Below are 25,512 nucleotides of genomic sequence, written 5' to 3'. Positions count from 1 at the left end.
AATCATGGTAATGAAAGGTTGGAGAACAGAAAAAGGAAAATACCAAAGCATGGCACTGAACGGGAAAAAAAAACCTTGAATACACATAAACTAGTGTTAACAAAAGCACTTATAGTCACTTTAGAAAGAAATTGTTAGCAAAAGCACTGATAGTCATTCCATAAAGAAAATGCACAGATGCATTCACAACTAGTTTAGATTTCGCATGCGCAAGGCTTTACCGAGTTCAGAGATGATAAAACTGCAAACATGACAGATTTCTTTTACACAACCATTTCATAATAGATCCAATAAGCTTTCAGCATGTAGTACAAATTATTATTCTTATACTAATGGTAATTATATTTGGAGCTGCTAAATGCTTACCAATGACTAAAATAGTACATGTCATAAAGCTTGCAGAAAGCTCCAATTTCATAATCATTTGTAATGAAACATTAACTGGATAATATATATCACATATTGCTACAAATCCATTTATTTCATATAACAAGGATGTACAAATTATATTTCAAAACAAAAAGGATGTACAAATTAAATACAAGAGGATGATATAATGTGTGTGTGGGATATACAACATATATAGATATAGAGCAACATTGTGTTTGTAAAAATTGCCATGGACTTCAACATGTCTGTAAAACCAAAACAGGTTAGTACATCCAAGATAAGTCTTGCCTGAAAGATACAAACTTTGCAGCTCCTTGGACACCTCTTTCAGAAACTTGCGGACAATCTTCAACGGCCAAGAAATCCAGCTTGAATGATCCAACAAGCGGCTTTAATCCATCATCTGAGATTCCCATACACTTGCATAGCCGTAAAATACTCAATCGGGGAAATTGACTCACAAGTTGTAGCCCCTCATCACTAATTTCTTGACACCTCACAAGTTCAAGAGATTCAAGATATTCTGCAGTGCAAAGAGCTTCCATTCCAAAATCACTGAAGGAATAAACGTGATCAAGGGAAAGCTGCCGAACCGGGCACTTTTGAATTAAGTGATATATTCCACTAAATGTGAATGAGGAGAACGAAGGAAACTCCCCATCGGAAAAAGATAAACTCACCGATTCAAGCTTTGAGCAGTTTTGAGCCAAGGCTTTCAGACTCTCATCTGTTAATCTCAAAGGATTATTGACCAAGGACGAAAGAGAAAAATCAGATGGAACTCTAAATGAAACCGATCGAAGGTTACTCGAAATTTGAGACAAGCAAATTATGTCAAAGTCCCTTACGCCAACACACATATCCAGGTGAATTATTTCCAAGTTCTTACACTTTCCCAACACGCAAGCAAGCCCTCTTCCAGGGCTTATGATGCAATTCACCAAACTTAGTTCCAGCATATTTTCACAAGGGACATTCTGCTTTTGCCACCTATCTACAGACAGTCGATCATACACTTTCATATATCGGTAATTCGCATCCACTTCAAATTCCAACCTTTTAAGCTTTTGCCAACCAAGGCCAAGCTTGATCAAATCACCTTCACCAATAGCTCTACAATTCCTAATGGAGAGATCCTCAAGTGTTGCAAGTTTTCCAAGATATTCAAGCCACTCCACACTGCTCACATTGAGACACCGTATAAGGTGAAGCCTAGAGAGATTCTTGCAACCGACAACAAGAGACAATATTCCACAGCCCGTTATTCTCGGAGTGAAATTCAACCTCAAAGATGACAACTTCAAAGAAGAAGCCAAGTATCCGAGACCGACATCAGTGATAAAAGTGCAATAACTTAACGAGAGATCACATAATAAAGGACAATGATTTCCAAGAATGAAAAGACCATTATCATCCAATTGTTTTCCTAATTTAGACATCCAACCAGAATACGTGATCTCTACTTTGGACAAGTTGAGAAACCTAGTACACAAACATGTTAATGCTTCATTTGCAGGATCCATTCCACATCCAACCTTAAGAGAATGTCTCTGTGCATTATCTAAATAGTAAAGTCTTTTACAAGCAAGGGAAACATTGTTTCTGTCACTAGTTTTCTTTATTCTACTCAATATCTCCCATATTATATGCTCTGGTATATTATCCATCATTCTATTTTCCTCTGCAAAATAATTAGTAACACAAAATCCTCATCTCAGACTCATAATATATTACATGCATATTATGATATAATTATTATTTTTTTGAAAATCCAACATAGGATACAGCAAAAGATTTGTCTAGTAACCAAATCATGTGTGTTTTTTCGAGAGTCTGTCATCTAATTTCCAAAACAAGATATAATCACCTAAAATATATAAATAAGAGCATGTAAATAATGTAATTAATAAAAATCAATCAGATCTGAAATTTGATTTAAATTGTATTGTAAAATTAATCTACGGGGTAATTGAATTGGTATGAGAATTGAGAATCAAGGGGTGGTGTGGTGTGGTGTGGTGTGGTGTGGTGTAAAATTGAAATTGAAATTGTGAAACAATATCTTGTTAATTGTGTAAGGAGAAGAATGATTGATTATACGATAAATTAATGAAAGAAGGAAGTGATGAATGGAATTGAAGACCTTACTTGTTCATATGATGATGGATCACAATGTTCACCAAGGAAGGAAACCAAAAGAAAATAAATTATTGAAAAGTTGCGATTTACATTACATTAGATAAATATAAATAAAGTTGTTGTAACTTGTGTCAATAGATATCTTCTTATTAAGAGTTATGAAGATTTCTCTTTTAGCCCCCATATCTCTTTTAGACTTCCTAAAATTATAAAATTTCGGATGTTTATTTTGAAAAAAACCCATTTTCTACATCATAACCATTTGGATGTTTATTTTAAAATATTTCATTTTCTACTTTGGGTAGTTATCTATCGGATGTTCATTTTGAAAATTCGCATCTTCTCACATCTTTCAACCAGCTCACCACCAATCTCAACCCACTCACCTTACGCGAACGTCAAATCCTCACCATCCAATTATCCACCATTGTCAAAATCCACCGAACCTGCTAATTGATCGCAATTGAGTGAAGATTGACGTTCTTTGTTCTATTGATTGTGATGAAAACGGAAAAAAAATAGCTAAAAAATCGCAAGATTTACAAGCATATTTAAGTTGAGTGCAAAATAGGAATTAACTGCTTAAAAACTACAATAAGGTTTATATAATGGGTATTCAGGTACTTATCTACCGGAGGTATAAAATGATTTTTTTTTAAAATGAACATCTGGTAGTTGTATACCGGATGTACAAAATGAATTTTTTTAAATTGAACATCAAGTGGTTATCTATTTATGTACAAAATAGAAATTTTTAAAATGAACATCTAGTAGTTATCTACATGACGTGTTATTAAGGGGAATTTCATAATTTCAGGGGTGTAAAGAGATATGAGGGGGGCCTAAAAAGATATCTTCAAAAGTTAATTCCTCAATGGATCTCACTAACGGCCCAAAACAATATTACATTCTTCGAAATTGCTCTTCTAGCCTTCTTCATTGCTCATAAGCCCTCCGCAACTTTGTTTATACGCCTAACTAAGGCGTTCAGGAGTTACAAATCCATTTGTTTGGGGGATAAGTCGTGAATTGTATTTGTGAGATAACTCACGAACTGCGTGTTGTTCGCGGATGACTGAAGGATCATAACCTGTAAAACAAGAAAATAAAGATAAAGAGTAAAATCTGAGGTGTGACTATGTCACTGAACTAAGGAATTATCCGCATAATTGCGCAACTCCCCCAGAATACAACAGGTTCATCTCGGCGGTAATCGTGCCGAGGCTATCAAGACACGAGAAATACTCAGATTTGTAACTCAGGCAGTTAGTGTTTTTGTGTAAAATGAAGGAAGAAAAGAAGAACAAAAACAAAAATGCTTTTTCTCGTTTTTTATTGTTGTAGCCCAGTAGCTGAATTTATAAAGCAATAATATATATTAATTAATAATTAATAATGATAATGACAAATCAAGAAAAAATAGAAGATGGAGCACGTTCCACTAAGGATATGAATTGCACATATATGGAGACCAAGTCATATTCGGTTATCACACTTAAAGCACATTCAAAATAATTAAGGATAACCATTATTACCTATTAAATTGGTAAAGTAAATCAAAAGGAGTTACCACAAAACCAAAACGTGACGATGATATACATCATTAGACAAATTGAGCTTTTAATGTATATCATACATAACTCAACAAATTTAATTTCTAAATAAAATTAATTAAATTAATTAGAATAAAATAAATAACTTTTGAAATATCTAAAATATACAACACTGCGTTCGGGACATAGCTCCTGATGGGTGTATGAGTAGTATTGAGAACAACAACACTTCAAATTTGATAAACATAAGTTTTTTTTTTTTTAATAAAAGATAGAACATAATTCAAAATATCAACGACAATTCAAATTGACAAACATTACATAAATTCAAAAACATTATGCAAATTGACAACACAATTTAAAATGACAACATAGTTCGGTCTATTTGGTCAACTATCAAGTAGAAATCTCTCGTCGTCTAAGATAATTGTCCATGGCTACTTGGGCAAGGATACAAAATTAATTTCAGGAATGATCATTGACTTGAATTTTTTATGGTGGATCATCTTCATAATCCAGCGAACAAGCATCATTTACTTCAAGCCATTGTGAAGGATTTCATCTGGAACAATAAATGGTATATTCCTCATTTCATCTGGAACATAAATGGTCACTACTCGACCTTTGACACAAGCAAGCCCTCTGTCGGGGGCTTGTGAAGTAATTTACCAAACTTAGTTCCACCACCATATTTTTACAAGGGACATGCTGCTTTTGTCACCTATATGCAGACAGTCATGGCCGTTCCGATAAAATTAGAGGCTCGGCTCTAATATTAAAAATGACCTCTAATAAAAATAATTAACGATAATTTAAACAAGGGAAATGTTAACTTGTGCCCTTAAGACACAAGTTAATGATTCAAATATAGAAATAATTTATGGGAATATGTGCATTGCATTTAATATTTAACTTTTTAATGAATTGAATGCACAAAGTTTTAGAGAATATTTCTTCTTTTGGGTTTCTTAACATATGCCCTAAGGGCACAAGTTAACACTACCCTTTAAACAATTGCAAATTAACCATAAGCATTATTTTGATTTTAATTTGTTTTGTTGAATTATTTTTGTTGATAGATGTGTGGGTTTGACCTAACTTGTTCATTTACTCTTTATTTTTATCAAATAATAAGTGTTTAATTTAGACCTACATAACAAAAGAAAATATTATCCTCCTTAAAATCCTACATTCAAACAATTATACTCATATCCCTACAAATAATTGAGGCCCCCATAAATTGAAGGCTCGACTCGTAGAGCTCTCTGCGCTTGCCAAGGAATGGCCCTGCAGCCAGTTGATCATAAACTTTCATATAGTAAAGGGAGACCGACGTCAGTGATAAAAGTGCAGTAACTTAAAGAGAGATCACATAATCAAGAGCAATGATTTCCAAGAATGAAAAGACCCTAGTACACAAACGAATTAATTCTTCATTTGTAGGATCCATTCCACATCCAATTATGTCATTCTAAAAGATAAAAATATCACACAACACACAATTTCCCGAACCGTTTATCTTACTAATTTATTATTTGTCTTTATGTATCTTTTTTTGAATAAAATCTTTTGAAACATCAATAATCTTCGAAATTGAATGGAGTTTTTCCTTGTTAACCCTTCGAATTCCTAAAGTATCTGTTTTGGTAATTTGGGATCAAAAGACATGACACTTGTTAAACTAACTTTATTTATTATTGAGGTAAATTCAAAGTGCAATATAAATGTATCAGAAGTTCAGAACTAGTGTACATAATATTAATAAGAAGACCAAATTTAAAATAAAATTTATTTACAAATTAATATATTTCAAGAGTTCACTAGTGGGATATAGATATATGTTTTTTGAACAGAAACTACTCTTTTCGATATTATTTATAAGGATGGTTCTTTTAATGTTATTTACAAGTTTTTAATGTTATTTATATTTTAAATAAATGATTTTTTTTTCCAGTTTTTTTATGATTTTTATTAGGTACCTAATTATTTATAATGTAAAATGGTCTTCAAATCGTTTAAGACGGCTTTGACCGGACACCGTGACTGTTATTCGAATCTTAACTCATTTAGTTATGTGTATGAGCTAATGGACTATATCATTTATCTAAGAAAAAATATGTGCATACTAAAATACGTATCCACATTTGTGTCCATTCAATTTATTTATAAGATAATTATACACGTAGACATACTCATATCCGTAACATACGTTTTGATGGAGATTGATGAAAAAAAACGAGTCTAATTATCATCTCTATCTACAGTCCACTTACAATGATGGAGATAGATGAAAGCAGATGAGAACAGACCGTTTATCATGCAGTGCAATATTTTAGAACGTGGTGTGAGGAAACAAAAGAGAGCACGTGATAAATGATAAATTAGAGGACCAAAGAAAGAAGGGAGTCTGAGCCATATGACAATTGACAACACTCATAGAGATAAGTATAGGACCTCCAGCAGAAGGAGGCAACAGAGGAACAAAATAATATAAAAATCCTCTCAAAAAACCTATCTATCTATCTATTTCTATTATCTAATTATGAAATTTAATGGTTACCAAAAATACAATCTTACCCTTTCTTAATATTTTGACACGTCAACAAAATTATATTCTATTGTGTCTTTTGTTTTAACCTCCTCCTAATTTTCTCTCTTAAAAACAAATTAAAACAAACGCACTCGAAGGTTGCAGAAGTTTTAGCTATGCGGAAGGGATTAGAATTTACAAAAGACATGTCTTTTGTGAATCTTATGGCAGAATCAGATGCTTCTAATGTGATTTCAGCGTTAAATGCTCACCAACAATCTCTCAACTATGTTGACTTTATTATTCGAGATTGTATTAGTTTTAAGGGTAGTTTTCGTAGTTTAAATTTTTTGCATGTTAGGCGTGAAGCCAACCAAGCTGCTCATTATTTAGCTAAATATGCTCTTAAGAATTTAGATTGCATATGGATCGAAGAAACTACGCCTTGTATTTCTACAGTCTTGACATTTGATTTATTGTCAGACTTTCGTTAATGAAATCGTCTTAGCGTCAAAAATAAAAAATAAAACGCACTCGATAAAACACACTAATTACTTAATCTTTTTTCAAAAGAATAAACAAACTTAATCCCAATAAGAACAAATTTTCCTAAAATTCAACTTCTAATTATCTAAAGAATTTAAAACAATCTATTCTCTAATTATGAAACTTAATGTCTACAAAAATACAATCTTACATCTTCTTTCTATTTTGACATGTCATCAAAATTATATCATTTTACGTCTTTTGCTTCAACCTCCCCCTATTTTTCTCTCTTAAAAACAAATTAAAAGAAACTCACTCGATAAAACACACTAACTTAATCTTTATACAAAAGAATAAACAAACTTAATCTTAATCTCAATCAGAACAAATTTTCCTATAATTCAACTTCTAATTATCTAACGAGTTTAAAACAATCCATTCTCTATAATAATAACTAAGGAAGTTAATAACCAACAAAAATACAATTTTGCTCCATCTTAATCTTTTGACTCCTCAACATATATTTACCCTTTTGTGTCTTTTGTAACAAAAATCCTATTTAGATGCGAGAGAAAAGAACTTTCAAAAAATTGATGTGATTTTGTAACAAAAATTTTCTTTTATATTGTTGTTTCTAGACAATTTAAATTATTTTGTATAAATATGATTTTATCATAATAAACAAACACAAAAGATTTTTTTTAAAAGAACAAAATATATTCCATTTTTTTTAAATCTCTAAAGAAAATCTTTATACTATTATTGAATGTCAAAAGTATTTTTATTTTAATCCATAACAAACGGCCCTATGAAATTTGTAATAACATTTAAAAAATCACTTTAAAGGTCATTGTATATGTTTGTTTGTTATAATTTTAAAAAAAAAAAAACTAGGATCAACAATTAATCTAAAAACAACCTCAAGTTATAAAATAACATAACTTTGAGAAAATTACAAAATATTTGACACTTATAGATTATACACGGGATTAATATTTATTACAACATACAACTATTTTTCAGAAAATTTCACATTTTTAAGATTGATTCTTTTGTACATATAATTTATCTTTGCTTTTTGTTTATCTTAATATCATATGATAAAATAATATTTTTCATTGTACAAAAAAAAAATCATTATTTTAGATTGTTAATTATTATAGACTTTAGAAGTACAACTATTAAAAATATTGGATAAATTATCAATGAGTCATTAAATAATATAGTTGTACAATTCATACACGGGACTCGTAACAAATTTTTTATCATCAATGAGATCTTGATTATTTATAATATTTTTACATATTTTTTTCTACCACTTTATAATATTTAATAAAAACTATTTCAATGATTTTATGATGAGCAAATTAATCTTTAAAAAAAAAAATCATGGAGAAATTACACTAATTTTCCTTAAGGTCTTCTTAAATAACACAAGCACCTGTTCTATTTTACTTACAAAACATTAATCTCCTTTATTTAGTTATTAAAATGACAAGCTCTTCTGTTATAATTTAACATGGTTTAAATTTTGTTAATTCCATTTTTTCAGAAATTAACTTCTTTAGACGAGTACGAACTCCCTTAATTTACAACCATTTTTTATTCCCATTTTTTCCCCCAAAAAGGAGGAGTAGCAAAGAGATACAACCCCAAAATGTAACCTAGATAAGAGAAAACAAAAAAAAAGGAGGGGGACTAGGCCAAAACCTCCCCAAACTAGATAAAATCCGCAATTAGACAATCACATAAGATTCCTCACAAAAGGCTATCTAATGAAGGAGGGCAAATCTAATCAAACTGTTGTGAATTCGGACTCAAAATCACACCAATACAAACTATGATGTGTGGAGAAAAGGAAAGTAGTAACCAATTTCAAAGTAAACACAAGCAATAACAACAATAACAACACCTAGATCTAATCTAGGAATCAAAGTGAAAAGCTCAAAACCACAAGCATATGAAAGTAAGAAAGAAAACAACAAACACACCAAGAGATAATTACCCAGTTCGGTCCAACATGACCTACTCTGGGGGAGAGATTGATCTCTCCAATCCACTATCAATGAGTTCTTACAAAGAGATACAAATGGGTTACAAGAAATTAGCTTCAACAAGCTCACAAAGAACAACCCTAATTTCTACCCATTTTCCCAATCTCACCAATGAACAAGACACTCAATGATTTTCACTCACCCAAGGTGTTTACAATGTTTCCCAACCCAAGAGATCCTCACTACCAAGACACTCAACCCTAAAGTTACCTCCTTTCTAATCCAAGTTTCTCTTTCTTCAAGCTCTCCTTCAAAATCTGCAAAGAAACACTTAAATAGTACCCTGCAACTGTCAAAATCGTGTCAAGTTTTGCCAAATTGTGACACGGTTGGTGCGTACGACCCAAGGCACAACCAACCTTATCCTGAAAAATTGTGTCACGTTTTCCCAAAATCGTGTCACGATTGGACACCCTGAAAACATGCTCTCGGCACTACCAAAATCGTGACACGCTTGCCAAATCGTGCCACGATTTCTGTGTTCCTCACAATCACAAATTGAAGGCATACACAACATTCCCCACCTTGCCTTCAAATTGATGATGATGCCACTTTAACCATCAACCACCAATCCTCTTTTCTTTTCCTTGCATCCAACTACACCAAGTAGCTCCACAAGTCTACACCAAACTCTCTTCAACCACGGAACGTCTCCCACGCCCTTGAAGATCACCTTGCATCCAATCACCCTTGGTCTTTTAGGAAATCACACAAGCCACACCATACATTCTTCAAACTTCGGAATGCCTTCCGTCCTCATGAAGAATTCCCATGCACACAACTAGAGCATAGCACCCAAGGCCTCCATAGTTGTACCATTCCCGGTGTCATCAACTCCACCTCAAGTTGAGCTTTCTCTACCTCAACTTCCAAATGCGTACTCACACTATGCTTCCACCTTGCAACTCCACCTCAAAGGATGATCACGAGTATTCTTACCACAGCCTCTCCAGGCTAACCATGAGTATTCTTCCCACCACCTCTCCAGGCTGATGTTGAGTGTTTAACGTCTCTCCAGACTATCACCGCTCTAGAAGACATCAATACCAAGGTGAGAAACCTCACCCTCTTCATCCTCCCAACAACTCACCACCAAAGCACCCGCATCCTCATACTCCTCGGACACAACTTGCTCGGAGTTCTCATTGTCCTTCGGACAATCCCTCTTGAAGTGACTAAACTTGTGACACTTAAAACACTTATACTTTTCCTTGTTACTGCTCTTTGAGCTTCCTCGGTTACCTCTACCTCCACCATTTCCTCTTGAAACACTAAGGCCTTCACTGTTTTCATCCGCTTTCAAGTCCTTGAACTTGGTCAACTCCTTGGTTCTCAAAGCCGCTTGAACTTCTTCCAAGGTGATAGTGCCTTCTTTGCCATAGAGCATGGTATCCTTGAAGGATTCAAATGATCTCGGTAGAGCACACAACAAGAGTTAGCCTTGTCTTCGTCCTTAAGTTGCACCTCAATGTTCTCCAAATCATCAAGGATTTTTTCGAACTCTGTTAACTGCTCCATCACGGTCTTTGACTCCACCATCTTGAATGAGTATAGTTGCTGCTTAAGGAATTACCTATGAGCCAAAGATTTGGTCATATACAATGACTCCAACTTTGACCATATCGACGCCGTGGTAGGTTCCTTTGCAACATCCCTCAAAACTTTGTCCCCGAGGCACAAGACAATGGCACTCCTAGACTTGTCCACCATCTCGGTCTTCTCCGCTTGTGTCATGGTGACCGGCAACGCACCTTCACCCGTCAAAGCTTTCTCACACTTTTGTTGTATCAACACCGCTTGCATCTTCATCTTCCATAACCCAAAATCGTTACTTCCGGTGAACTTCTTAATATCCCACTTTGAACCCATGGTACTCACTTAACCAATTCACTCCTATGCCCCACGGTGGGCGCCAATTGTTGTGAATTCGGACTCAAAATCACACCAATACAAACTATGATGTGTGGAGCAAAGGAAAGTAGTAATCAATTTCAAAGTAAACACAAGCAATAACAACAATAACAACACCTAGATCTAATCTAGGAATCAAAGTGAAAAGCTCAAAACCACAAGCATATGATGTAACACCCTACTTCTATTAAGCGGTAAAATGCGCGAATATACAAATATATTCTAGAAATAGATGCTACGTCTTCCAAATTAAAACATACATGCATAAAGATCATGTTACATCACATAGCAGCGGAACACATATATAATCCATAACAACAACAAATCTCAGAATAAAGATATAAAGATAACATCATCTAATCTCAGATACAATAATATCTCAAATCTCCACATAATAATGTCTCAACACCAACTACATAATCAAATAAAAATCCAACGTGCAATAACTATCCTAGATCAGAGCCCTAATCTAGACACTGCACATAAAAAGAGGAACTCCGCTCCCCGGCAACATCAACACAAGTCTAAGCATCATACACTCCATCTACCCGTCCATACGGAAAGGTAGGTGGTAAACCACTGAGGGTTAGCATTACATCATCATAATCCAATTAAAATTAACAAGAAACTTTGAGAATGAAAGATACATTTAAGAACGATGAATAACAAACTATACACATACTCACAAGTATTCTCAACATTCACATCATTCAATATCATCATCTCAAGTTCATATCCACAAGTGTGTCATACACACATCACAACATCAACCATGTTAATCAACAGATAACAAATTCAATTATCATTCAAAACTCAAATGCATTTCAATTCACCAACAAAGTATGCAATAGCTCTAGACTCATCTAGATGCATGTGGTACCAAATCACCTCAAGGTCGTCACCTCCGATGCAACAAAAACATCGTATCACCTCAATTGGATATAAAACCCACCACCATCAGTCATGAATGCATGAACATATGACTCGACAACAATGCATATGTTCACACAAACAAATCACCTCAACACCACCAATACTTGTATATATGCAAACAACAACAATTCACCACCACTTAACATATATACAATCAACAACAACATCCATAATTCAAGCAACATATAGTTGTCACATATATACACCACCAATCATCTTCACATAAGATATAACAACTATTCATAAAGGATTCACAAGACAATTAGCTCATAAAGTCATATTCAACAAAGTTCGTCTCTCAAAGTCACAACATAAAATAATTAGAGGTTATGAACCAAAACCAATTCTACAAGCTCAATTACCTATGCCATGTACCCCCACAAGTCACTTATACGTGCAGTAGAGATTACATAAACATTTCATCGGCCACATATGGAGAATTACCAAAAATTCCGAAGTTCGTCTCACTTGACCACTTTTCACAAAAATTCCCATTTTCAAAGAAAAACAAGTAGGTTCACTACATCACAGTTTAACTACCTTAGTTGAACTCATAAAAATCAAGTTTCAAAGATTAAAAACATTCCACAAGAATTGGGTCGACTTAGAACTAGTTATGCGGAATTTTTCGACAAAACTTTTCAAGAGTATTTTCCCCATAACTTGAAAACTAAAAATCATATTCAAGTCAAACCAACGCCTTTAGAAAGCTAAAAATATCATCTACAATTTTCATGTTTGTACCAAAAACCAGTTCACGACTGAAACGAGGGAAAAAGGTGCAAGAATGCGAATCAGGGGGGTTCTGCCCTGTGCAACTCGCAACTGCGAGTAAATTCACTCGCCATTGCGAGTTGACTTCAGAGAGCCCCTGTTACTCGCATCCAACTCGCAGCTGCGAGTACAGTTGCGAGTTATGACAGTAGTTTCGGGAAAAAGAGCCATTTTCACCCCAAAACTCCAATTTTGACTCCCCAATGCCCAAATTTGATTCCAAGGTTTATCCAAACATTTCTAAACATGAAAAGACACACAAATCCATATAAAATTTGTCCCAAAACATTCTCTTAACAAAAATCATCATTTGACCCATTTTTCATCAAAACTTCAAAAACAACACAAGTTCATAGCAAACTCCACAATTATGATTACCCAAGGTTTTAACCATCAACAACAACATCTCTCAACAACATCAGCAACTAACTATCATGAATTCATCAACAATTCATCACAACAACATCTCATATCACCATTTTTGGACAAAAATGCAAAGCATACATATAACCACAATTTAAGCATGTAATTTCATCATCAACAACTCAATTAACATTCAATTTACATACCCAAACATTGCATCAAAACATGAACACGAATTTGCAATCAATTAAGTTCAATTCATCAATTTCACAAAATGGGTAAAAAGAAAAAGTTAGGAATTATGGTTGAAACCTAACCCTCTTACCTCTAGCACCAAGAATCTCTAACCCAAGCTTCAATTTAGCTCCTAGATGATGAATCCCTCTTGCCTCTAACCCTTGTTCTTGTTCTTCCCTCTAGCCTCTATCTCTTCTCTTCTCAAATGAAAAATGTTTGTGAAAGAACCCTATTACTCTACTAATATTAGTTTATATATAGGCTCACTTAATTGGGCTTATCTCACAAACCTTAATGGGCATAAAACATTTCTATTTCAACCTCAAAAATGTTACTACTCACTTACCGGTAAAATATAACACTAACGGTCACTTAACGGTAAATAAAATAATTACTACACCCTTTAGTAACTTGGTAAAATAATAACTCTCACTAAGCACTAAAAATAACCTCCAGTAAAAATTACAAAATTACCCCTACTCTCAAAATGACCAAAATGCCCCAAAGTCCAAAATGACTAAAATACCCTTATAACACCGAATTCTACGATTCCCAGCCAGAAATACACACAGATGCAATAATCACATAAGAGCACATATAACACACATAAATAAATAAATAAAATAAATCTAGCGAAAAATCGGGCTGTTACAACTCTCCCCCACTAAAAAGAATTTTCGCCCTCGAAAATTACCTGAAGGAAACAACTCTGGATACCCAACCCTCATCCTACTCTCCGATTCCCAAGTGGCACTCTCACCAGTCGGTCCAACCCAAATCACTTTAACCAAAACGATCTCCTTGCCACGCAAACGTTTCACTTCACGGTCCTCAATCCTAATTGGCCAAGTCTCAACGGTCAAATTATCCCTTACTTCCATCTCATCCACTTGGATCACATGAGACACATCATACACATACTTCCGCAACTGAGACACATGAAACACATCATGAAGATTCGACAAAGATGGCGGTAACGCAATCCGATACGCTACAACTCCAACCTTCTCAACAATCTCAAACGGTCCAACAAAACGAGGAGTCAACTTCCGACACTTCAAAGCACGACCAACACCGGTTACAGGATTCACTCTCAAAAACACATGATCACCCACCTGAAACTCAATGTCCTTCCTCCTCTTATCATGATAACTCTTCTGCCTACTCTGAGACGCTATCATCTTCTCTTGGATCATCTTAACCTTTTCCGTAGTCTCTTGCACAACATCCGGTCCTAATAAAGGACTTTCACCTGACTCATACCAACACAAAGGAGTTCTACACCTCCGACCATACAAAGCTTCAAACAGTGCCATCCCGATACTAGAATGAAAACTGTTATTGTAAGTGAACTCAATCAACGGTAAACATTCAATGCAACTGACACCTTGCTCCAACACACAAGCTCTCAACAAATCTTCCAAACTCTGAATAGTCCTCTCCGTCTGACCATCAGTCTGGGGATGATAAGCAGAACTCAACCTCAACTTAGTCCCAAAGCAGCTTGCAAACTTTCCCAAAACTTAGAAGTAAACCTCGGATCCCGATCCGACACAATACTAGAAGGAACACCATGCAATCTAACAATCTGCTCAATGTAGATCTCAGCCAACTTTGCCACAGACATACCGGTCTTACCCCTACTCTCAAAATGACCAAAATGCCCTAAGTCCAAAATGACTAAAATACCCTTCTAACACCGAATTCTACGATTCCCAACCAGAAATACACACAGATGCAATAATCACATAAGAGCACATATAACACACATAAATAAATAAATAAAATAAATCTAGCGAAAAATCGGGCTGTTACATATGAAAGCAAGAAAGAAAACAACAAACACACCAAGAGATGGTTACCCAGTTCGGTCCAACATGACCTACTCTGGGGGAGAGATTGATCTCTCCAATCCACTATCAATGAGTTCTTACAAAGAGATACAAATGGGTTACAAGAAATTAGCTTCAACAAGCTCACAAAGAACAACCCTAATTTTTACCCATTTTCCCAATCTCACCAATGAACAAGACACTCAATGATTTTCACTCACCCAAGGTGTTTACAATGTTTCCCAACCCAAGAGATCCTCACTACCAAGACACTCAACCCTAAAGTTACCTCCTTTGTAGTCCAAGTTTCTCTCTCTTCTAGCTCTCCTTCAAAATCTGCAAAGAAACACTTAAATAGTACCCTGCAACTGTGAAAATCGTGTCACGTTTTGCCAAATCGTGACACGATTGGTGCGTACGACCCATGGTACGACCAACCTTATCCTGAAAACTTGCCCAGCAAGCTGAAAATCGTGTCACGTTTTCCAAAATCGTGTCACGATTGGACACCCTGAAGACATGCTCTCGGCACTACCAAAATCGTGACACGCTTGCCAAATCGTGTCACGATTTCTCTGTTCCTCACAATCACAAATTGAAGGCATACACAACACAAACTATATAAGAGTTCAGAGAGAGCCCTATATTAGCCATTATATCAACACAATAGGTTCCTTTCCTATAGATATGAGTGATCATTATGTTCATTTGTCTAATCAGAATGTTGCAATTATCCTGTCTATTCTTTAAGAAACATAGCATCAAAGAAGAATTCTTAAAAGCGTGAACAACTAGAGATAAGTTAGTCTCCAACAAAACTTAAGACTTTGGTGATTTTTTTAAACTGAAGAGATCACTCACTGTTCCTTTGTCAATGTGGTTTAATTTTTAAACTCTAATTTAATAAAACAGATATATCGAAGATTATTTCCTTTTCATTAGTCAACCACAACGTCCATCCATCTATGTATTCTCTTCCAGTCACTTCTTTAATTGCCGATGTTTGTAACTATTTGTTGGTAAAAACAATTGTTATTGTTTTTCCATTGCGAGAAAACAACCTCATTCAACTTATTGCCAAAAGAGAAAACAGAAACAAGATATATCAAACCAATATGAATGAAATTAAATTGTGTATTTGGATGGTTATTGAAATGGAATTGAATAAAGAAAGACAGTGTACTTGAGTTGTTTAAGAAAATCTCAAGAAAGGTCAATGTAATTTGTCTTTTATCATTAACGTCATCTTTATGGTTATTCTTTTTTCTATTTTCTTAATGCATTTAACATTGCAATTCGCTTTGACATATGACCCCTACTTCGACGTCCAACCTGTGCGGAGTACGAGCCCATGCTTAGCACGGGTTTGTTGCTAGTAAATGATAGTAATATTTTTTTAGGGGAAATGATAATATTTATTATTATTATTACTACTATTGTTAACTAATGAAAAGACGGGCACTCACGTGCCCGTCTTTCCGCTTTTTTTAATGCACTAACGTTTGAAAATTATGAACGATGTTTTTTTTTTATATAAAATTTTGATTTTGATTAAAACTAAAAATATATATATGTTTGTTGCTTTTTAAATTATAACAAACCAAACTAACCATGTTTATCTATTTCAATGACACAAACAATATAACAAAAAAATATAATCTAATTTTTTTTTAATGACACCAGCAACAATCTTTATTATAAAAAAAGTTGTTTAAGGGTATAATTGGTATAATGAAAAAGTAAGTATAAATATATTCATCTAGTTTACACTTTTTAAATGATAAAGGAAAAAAACAGACATATCGTGTTTGTTACATTTTTTTAATATATAAATTTGTTCTTATCTATTTGTTACATATGTTATTTGTATTAAATTGAGAGCATTTTTGGAAAGAGAAAAAATTAGTCCAAAAGAGCTGAAAGATGTTGTTTTCTTTATATATAGTATAGATGACAGTGGTTCTGAAACATAAAGAGAGATGAATAAAGACTACTTGAACTATGTGTTGGCTTGTTGTTCTTTCAATGTCTTTTTAGGCTCTTGCTCTATAGCGGGAGAACCGCTTCGATCAATATGCAGTAAAATGTGTGTTTTATTTTAATATATATTGTTTGTTTTAATATATATTTTTACACAACCAAAATCATGTTTGTTACATTTATTTTAATATTTAAATTTATTCTTATCTATTTGTTACATGTGTTATTTGTATTGAAATTTGAGGGTATTTTTGGAAAGGAAAAAGTCAGTCCAAAAGTGTCGAAAGAGGTAGTTTTCTTTATATATAGTATAGACTAGCGAAAAGACGGACATTCACCTGTTCGTCTTTCCGTTTTTTAATTATGTTAACATATGTATATTATTAACGATATTTTATCAGAATTTGTGTGTAAATTATAAACAATATTTTATATAATTTTTTGGATATAAATTAAAATTATAAGTATAGATATTTCTTGTCAAAAAAAAAGTATAGATATTTGTGACTTTCAAATGTAACAAACTCAACAACCATATTTATCTTTTCATATTGACAACAATAATATAACAAATTTAATAAAAATTCTTATCTTTTTTAGTAACACCAACAATATATCATCATTATAGGAAAATATGTTTAAGGGTTTAATTGAAATAACAAAAAAGTCAATCCAAAAAAGCCGAAACATGCTATTTTCTTTATATATACTAGCGAAAAGACGGGCACTCCCGTGCCCATCTTTCCGCTCTTTTTATTGCGCTAACGTTTGAAAATTATTAACAGTGCTTTTTTTATGAAATTTTGATTTGGATTAAAACAAAAAATATAAATGTCTGTTGCTTTCAAGTTATAACAAACCAAACATTATTTATTGCAATGACACCAACAATATAACAAAAAAATATAATCTAAATTCTTTTTTCTAATGGCACCAACAACGATCTTTATTATAGAAAAATTCGTTTAAGGGTATAATTGGGATAATGAAAAAGTAAGTATAAACATATTCATCTAGTTTGTTACACTTTTAAATGATAAGGGAAAAAACAGATATTTTATATATATATATATATATATATATATATATATATATATATATTCATATCATGTTTGTTACATTTCTTTTAATATTTAAATTTATTCTTATCTATTTGTTACATGTGTTGTATATATTGAAAATTGAGGGTATTTTTGAAAAGAAAAGTCCAAACCAAAAGTGTTGAAAGGGGTAGTTTTCTTTATATATAGTATAATATAGATAGTAAGATAAAATAATTCTTATTTTTTTTGTACAAAAATAATTCTTATCAATAGTATATATATAAAGTACGGTTTTTTTATGCCACATGTCACTTCCACATTCATTCTCAATATTTTTATTTTTTTCTATTTTATTTAACATAAATATCTCAACAAACTTTTGATCGTATGCACTCAGTATTTTTTATCTCAACAAACTACACATCAATCAATCAATCAATCAATCAATCAATAGTATATATATATATATAAAGTAAGGTTTTTTATGCCACATGTCACTTCCACATTTATTCTCAATATTTTTATTTTTTTTTCTATTTTTAAAAACCAATATTTTATTTAACAAAAATCGGGTTTTCGGACTACTTGATCGGATTGCTCCGAAACATCCCCAGAAAATCAGAAAAAATTCAAGGACCATGACTCCCATAGAAGGGACTTCTTACGGGACTCCGCCCCTCAAAATCCAAAATTCCATCGTTTAGACCCATTTTTCATTTTTATTAATTTTTTATATTCTCAGAAAAATCCGAAAAAATTTCCATTAGTTTTATTTGATTTTTAGAATTTTTTGGTACTATTTTTATATTTTTATGATTTTATTTGACAGGTTTTTAGCATTTTTTACTTAGTTTTTTGTTGTTTTTAAAAGGAAATCTCAAAACTGTTGAAATGTGAGAGAGTCTGATGGCTGATTATACATAAGAATTGTCCGGATTATAAAATCTGAAATTGTAAACATGAATCCGAATTTTAAAATCCGGAATGCACAAGGGCATTTTTAGAAATTTTACATGGCGCGGGAGAAGGCAATAAGGTGGGAAAGTAATAGTCCATGTTTAAAGGACCCAAAACTATTACCACTTGGACTAATTCATTATTGATTTTGTTACACTTTTTATTCTTGCATTGGACATTCATCTCATCATTTATATTTATTTTTAATTTTTTTTGAAATATTTATATTTATTTTTATGATATTATTATAATTGTAAATTTAAATAAATTCAATCTAATATACTGACACGTGTATTCGTGCACACAAACTTATAAAACTTATTTAATATCTAACCCGGGCAACGCCGGGTCTCTAAACTAGTTATTACTAAAGGAAAGACGGATGCTAATCTTCCGATTGTATTTATTATTATGATAGATATTTAAAAAAAGAAGGTTAAATAATTTTTTTTCAATAGTGTCAAGTATTGTTTATATTATTTTTATGAAGTCAAAAAAGGATAAAATTTATGTGGTAGTGGTGTTGTTCCTATTTTGATGGGATATACCATTTTTTTAATGGAAAATGCTACTTCTCAAGAAAAATAGCTTCAAGAATTTTTCAAGAAATAGTTGACAAATTTTAATTGGATGATTTATTTGTCCACTTCCTATTTTTCAGCCACACCTCCTTGAATTATGGCAAATAGTGCATTGTGATTGACTATTCTTTATTCTTGAAGAATTCTTGATGTTATTTTTCTAGAGATATAGCATTGCTCATTTTTTAATTAATAACTTTTTTGAGAGGATTTTTTAATTTATAATTTAAATAATAAAATAAAAAGGATAAAATTGTTAGTAAAAAACCCACCAAAATTATATATCTCCTTTGTGTATAGGTATAAATTATATTCGCTTTTCTACCGTGCTTTTATCAAGTCTTATAAATATATAAGTGAGTATTTTTAAACTTTTGTTAACCTAAATATCTCTTATAAATATAATCGAAACGAGTACTCGTAAACTTGGTCTTCTCTAAACTTAATTTCCGGCTCCGACGATATAATTGCTTCATAGTAGTTCATATACAATGTACGTACCATCATGATTGAATATTTATGTTGTAAACCCTACTCCTAAATCGAAAGTGGATTCAAGCTATCATAATTTAATCGTGCAATCCACATTTTTCTTTCCTTTAAATCTCAGCAATTGCATTTCAATAATTCACATAAAAATTGTTGCAAAGCATTAGAAATAAAATAATTGCAACGATAATTTTGTAATAAACACTGATATAAGTCCGTCCTTTTACAAAATTTATACCACTCTTCAAAATGATTAAATAAATACAAGTCTTCAAAATAATACTTTTCTCTATAATTTACTCCGTCCGTTCCTTTTTAAATGTCTTTTTGGAAAATTAATACTAAAATAGCGATGTTTATTTTTGCACATTTTCTTCCTATTATACTCTCATTTTAATCCGCCAATAAATTTCTATTTTTTTGTACACACTTTATCTTTCCAATAAATTTAGTATGTTATCTTTCTCTCGTAACAAACAATTGTGAGTTATTATTTTTTTCTCCAATAAATTCCTATTTTTTTGTGCACTCTCTCTCATAACAAACAATTGTCAATTTTCTAAATATTGTGCACATGTTTTTAATATTTTAAGTCAATATAAAAATTATATTGATGAAACTTCTTCTTCTTTGTCATCTTGTTCTTGTATCTTGTCAAATGAGTCTTCAACTATTGCTTCCTCCTCATCTCACATCAACAATTTCAACGAGTCTTTCACTTTTTCTTCCTTTTGAACATTCATGAAGTCTTGTATTTTTCTTCTCTCAAATATGTTCTTTTGTTTTGCACTTGAAATTTTTAACAGGTGCTACTCATCTTATTTATAGAATTCTAACTCTCCTTGAAACCATTGTTTGTAAAAACATTTTGTTTGAATTTGAAGATACATAGAAACAAACTTTGTTTAAAAAAAAACTTTAGTTATTCAAATAGATAGCATTAATTAATTTTATTGAAAAAGATAAGAATAATTGACAAATGGTGTAATTGACAAATCGTACCCTTAAAAAGATACTTAAAAATGAATATTGCTTAAAAAAATCATTTATAATTTGGTTGATTGTTACCCCAAACAGCTTGCATGATACACTAGAACGGATCAGTTCTGGAAAATTGCTGTTGACACATTACATAAGGCTGGGACACACATGTAAAATACGATTTTGCCCCCTCGGCAGTTAACTGCCGAGGAATTTAAAATCCGGCTGCAGTTAACTGCCGAGGAAAACCTCGGTAGTTAACTGCCGAGGGAAAACAATATTATGAAGACAGTGGTATTTTTCTGAACAAAAGCATGAGTTCATTCTTTCCTTTCTTCTCTGTTTTTCCTTTCCTTCAAATTCAAAACCAAGGTTCATTCTTTCAACAAAATCATCTCAAGATCCTTTCTTTTTTCAAGTTTCATCATCCTTCTTCCCTTCCTCCAACTGGGTTATGACTCTTTTTCTGAAAAAAATAAATAAATTATTATTTGAAGAGTTTTGGAGGTTATGATGATTCCATAGGTTGAGTTTTTTATGTTTAGCGATGATTTCTATGCCTTCAATTGAATTTTCCATGAAGAAAATTTACTGGTGTATTGAAGAAAATTACTCTAATTGGGAAAATTGAAGAAAATTACTCTAATTGGGATAAAATTCATTGCTAAAATTAATTGTTGATGATTTCTATGCCTTTGATTGAAGAAATATACTCAAATTTACTGCTAGTTGGATTCTGGATAATTGGGAAATGTTCTACGTTAGAAGTATTGAAGAAAAAAACAAAAAAAAAAGGGATTGAAGTGGATGAAGAAGAAGAAAAGAGAAGGGTCTGTTTTACTCGGTAGTTAACTACCGAGGTTTTTCTAATATTGTTTTTCCTCGGCAGTTAACTACCGAGGTTTTCCTCGGCAATTAACTGCAGTCGGATTTTAAATTCTTTGGCAGTTAACTGCCGAGGGGGCAAAATCGTATTTTATATGTGTGTCACAGCCTTATGTAATGTGTCAACAGCAATTTTCTCAGTTCTGCTAGTCAGCACATGCGATAGAGTTTTCACCAAATCAATCACCGTCATTTCGTACCCTTCACCCATCTGCAAGACACCATGTTATTAAATATTAGATTGATTATTTAATTAATCAATTATATATTGATATATTAAATTATTTATGAACTATTGTTAATATAAAATATTAATATAAAATATGATATTTTTTACAAAAGAAACGATACTCATTCATTCAAATTTATAGTACATTAGAACTAAATAAAAATTTAACATCATAAAAACGAAAAAATGATGAATCTATGAATAAACTCACAACATTTAAGTTAATAGCATTGAACGATAAAATACCTACAACTTGATTAAAATAATTAATGTGACAAAATCAAGTTGATAGCAATAATTATTAATGAATAGTTTGACTTGGCTACTATTTTATTTAATGGACCTTGATGGAATGGAACATTTAGATAATTCAAATGAGAGATCATTATTTTCAAATGTTTAGCTATTTAAATATGGGTCCCGCTAACCGGTGTCCTCGGGGCACTGGTTAATCATACCATAAAAGTGAATTATTACCATAAAAGAAAACTGTTTTTGACTTTATTATAAATTAATTACACAATTTCAGTGCATTAACTACTATATAATTTCCTTTTTCATATCTTTAACCAGTGTCTCGGGGACACCGGTTAGCATTTCCCTTTAAATATTATCTCATGAGACGTTTGATAAATTTATAAGGTGAAATAACATATTATGCAATGTTTTTACTAATTGAATTATGCGATGACAAATGAATGATTTATTGAACAATTATAATATCATAATGTTTTATGGAATCAAACTCTTGCAAATTATGCATACCTGAGCGACAATAGTAAAGCCAAGAGTTGAAGTTCCAAAAGCCAATACACTGCTAGCAGTGACAAAGAGATCAAGATTTTGAAGCACGTTATATATTTTGATCTCAATGTCAATTTCCTTCTCACAGTGGATCTGAATGAGTACCTCATTTTCCAATATTCTTGCTTTAACATCAAAGAGTGGTGATTTGCAGCAATCCTGATCAGAATTTGAGGTGGTATCTTCACTTACACACATATCAGTTTTCTTGAGAATTATTGTTGATTCTTTGCTATTCTTGTTTGGATCCTCTAGCTCCTTCACACGTTCTTGAAGTAGTTTCACATAACTGATTGCTTCACCAAGTATATAGTTCTTGTCCATCTATTAATTAATTTATGCAAAATCATTCTTGCGACCCAATTCAATCCGTTATAAAATAAAATCATTAATTTAGTCTCTGATATGTTTACAGAAGAACATATTAATCCCTCGGTTAAATACCGGGACAAATCAATCTTTCTACTAATTTTATTTATTATAATACAGTGACTAAAATGTTTAGTGTAAAAAAATTAAGAGCACTAATTAAATTGGGTTTTAGTTGTAATTTTATTACCTTCTTCAAGCCAGGAATAGTAGCTGAAAGTGCAATGAACTTCTGTGATAGTTCTAGTCTTCTTTTTCTCTCAGCCATAATGTGATCCAAACACTGAGAACCACTTCTACTCTTCTTTCCACTTTGGTTACTAGCTTTTGCTTTTGTTTCCAAACTCCTCTTATTACTACTTCTACTCTTTGTTCTTGGTACTTCTTGTTCTGATTCTGGTGTAGTAGTAGCTGGTATTATGGTAGATTTATCAAAGGAGAGAATGAATGTCCTTGGAGTGGACGGTGTTGATGAAGGATGAAGCTTTTTCCCTGAGCTATCTGAGCCGTCCATCTCATTAGAGGATGAAAGACTGCTTCCAGAATATGTAACAGGTTGCTGAAGGATTATGTCTCTCAAGAACTCTTCTTCATCATCAGCACTAGTTTTACAGTATTGCCCTAGCAAATCCTCAACATCACCCAATTCCTATTGTCACCATTAATTGAAATGATTATTTATGTCAGAAAATAGTACTGGTATTTATCAATATACATAAATAACTTCCTCAAAAAAATGACATAGAACATATTACTTGTTAGTATGATTTACGATGTGTATAGCTAGTATTTTTACCGAATGAAGAGGCCAATGTTCCCATGATTCCTCCATGATGTTCTGTGATGTGTATTCACTGGATGAAGCTAATGGAATGGGGATAAGGGAGGATGGAGAAGAAAGTACAGACAAGATTTGAGAATGTCCACGATCAAACATTAATTACTTTCGACTGCTATATATAAATGCAATGTATCATAATGGACATTTTTATTTTATTTTACAACAATTATTGTCATATCTTGTAAAAAAATACAATTATTGTAATTGTGGACCGTATTGTGAAACAATTGGTCAATTTGTGGCCCGTATAGTATCGATCATGTGGGTCAGGTGACTCAACGTCCGGTAGGAATCAACTGCATCATGTCATCATAATATCATATTAGATCTAAAGTGGCTTTTGGAATTCCTTTAGATCATGTATATTGATAGGTCGCAAGCACATGGTTCTATGGTGTGATAAAAAGTAGGCTAAAGTGCAACTTTGGCCCCTTATCTTTCAAAAAGTTGCGATTTTGCCCCCTAATTTTGAAAACTACAATTTTGGCCCCCTAACTTTGAAAACTGCTGAGAAGGCGACACGTGTCCAAAAAAAGGGGCCATTTTGAAAAGATAAGGGGCCATAATCGCAACATTTTGAAAAGATAAGGGGTCAATAGACATATTTCCCTTAAGTTAGGGGGTTAAAAGAGCATATTTCCCTAAACATGGGGGACCAAAATTGTAGTTTTCATACTTAGGGGGCCAAAATCGCAACTTTTTGAAAGATAGGGGGCCAAAGTTGCACTTTAGCCTAAAAAGTATTGATCCAACGAGAACTATTCAAAAAAAATTCTAAGATGGTTAACTAAAAAGATTATTGAGGTTGTGTATAAGGTCCTTGTAGCTCGTTATGGGCAGGAGAGGGGGCGACTCTTGGAAGGGGGAAGGGAGAGCTCGGTGTAGTGGAGTGATTTGTGGAAGGTCTGTGATGGTTATGGGAATGGAGAGAGTCGTTGGTTTGATGATAACTTGAGAAGAGTGGTTGGTGACATGGTCAAAACCTTTTTTGGGACGGATGCGTGGGTGGGTGGTGCTCCTTTTTAACCTTTAAATTAAATTTGAAGGGTTATGATTAAAACATACTTTTAAGTCTCACGTGACTCCTTAATTACTCACAAAACTTCCATCTTCTCTTTCCTTTCTTCTGCTGCTTCTTCTCTGCCTTCTTG

The 25,512-nt window shown here is 32.7% G+C and overlaps 2 protein-coding genes across 5 annotated transcripts; both read right to left on the bottom strand.

The window, feature by feature from the left end:
- Window positions 1-462: 462 nt before the first annotated feature.
- Window positions 463-2,610, bottom strand: LOC146951562 (RNI-like superfamily protein). 2 transcript variants are annotated; one of them, XM_085747581.1, is made up of 2 exons: window positions 2,539-2,610; window positions 463-2,257 (listed from the first exon to the last, which is right to left on the bottom strand). In XM_085747581.1, exon 2 carries the CDS (start codon window positions 2,058-2,060, stop codon window positions 654-656), a length of 1,407 nt encoding a protein of 468 aa, XP_085603707.1. In that variant the 5' UTR covers window positions 2,061-2,257; window positions 2,539-2,610; the 3' UTR covers window positions 463-653. The 2 variants fall into 2 exon arrangements, with proteins under 2 accessions (XP_085603707.1, XP_085603706.1); XM_085747580.1 differs by having other exon boundaries at window positions 463-2,071.
- Window positions 2,611-20,971: 18,361 nt separating this feature from the next.
- LOC146951561 (transcription factor bHLH25-like) lies at window positions 20,972-24,451 on the bottom strand. Of its 3 annotated transcripts, XM_085747578.1 has the most exons (5): window positions 24,317-24,451; window positions 23,711-24,169; window positions 23,113-23,475; window positions 22,265-22,329; window positions 20,972-21,361 (listed from the first exon to the last, which is right to left on the bottom strand). In XM_085747578.1, exons 1-5 carry the CDS (start codon window positions 24,350-24,352, stop codon window positions 21,343-21,345), a joined length of 942 nt encoding a protein of 313 aa, XP_085603704.1. In that variant the 5' UTR covers window positions 24,353-24,451; the 3' UTR covers window positions 20,972-21,342. The 3 variants fall into 3 exon arrangements, with proteins under 3 accessions (XP_085603704.1, XP_085603705.1, XP_085603703.1); XM_085747579.1 differs by lacking the exon at window positions 20,972-21,361 and having other exon boundaries at window positions 21,891-22,329; window positions 24,276-24,451; XM_085747577.1 differs by lacking the exon at window positions 20,972-21,361 and having other exon boundaries at window positions 21,891-22,329.
- Between the last annotated feature and the right edge of the window lie 1,061 nt (window positions 24,452-25,512).

This window comes from Medicago sativa, chromosome 2, assembly GCF_051527215.1.
Source record: "Medicago sativa cultivar Bolivia chromosome 2, Bolivia_mono, whole genome shotgun sequence".
NCBI classification, from domain to species: Eukaryota; Viridiplantae; Streptophyta; class Magnoliopsida; order Fabales; family Fabaceae; genus Medicago; species Medicago sativa.
Note: the sequence above shows the minus strand (reverse complement) of the source record. Positions and strands in the feature narration are given on the sequence as shown.

What these genes read in the sequence shown, in the direction of transcription:
- LOC146951562 (XM_085747581.1), bottom strand. Translation starts at nt 2,060, where the DNA reads ATGATGGATAATATACCAGAGCATATAATATGGGAGATATTGAGTAGA.
- LOC146951561 (XM_085747577.1), bottom strand. Translation starts at nt 24,352, where the DNA reads ATGGAGGAATCATGGGAACATTGGCCTCTTCATTCG. An exon ending in AACATTGGCCTCTTCATTCG is followed by an intron (nt 24,170 to 24,316) that starts GTAAAAATACTA and finishes TGGTGACAATAG; the next exon opens with GAATTGGGTGATGTTGAGGA. An exon ending in CTATTCCTGGCTTGAAGAAG is followed by an intron (nt 23,476 to 23,710) that starts GTAATAAAATTA and finishes ATTAATTAATAG; the next exon opens with ATGGACAAGAACTATATACT.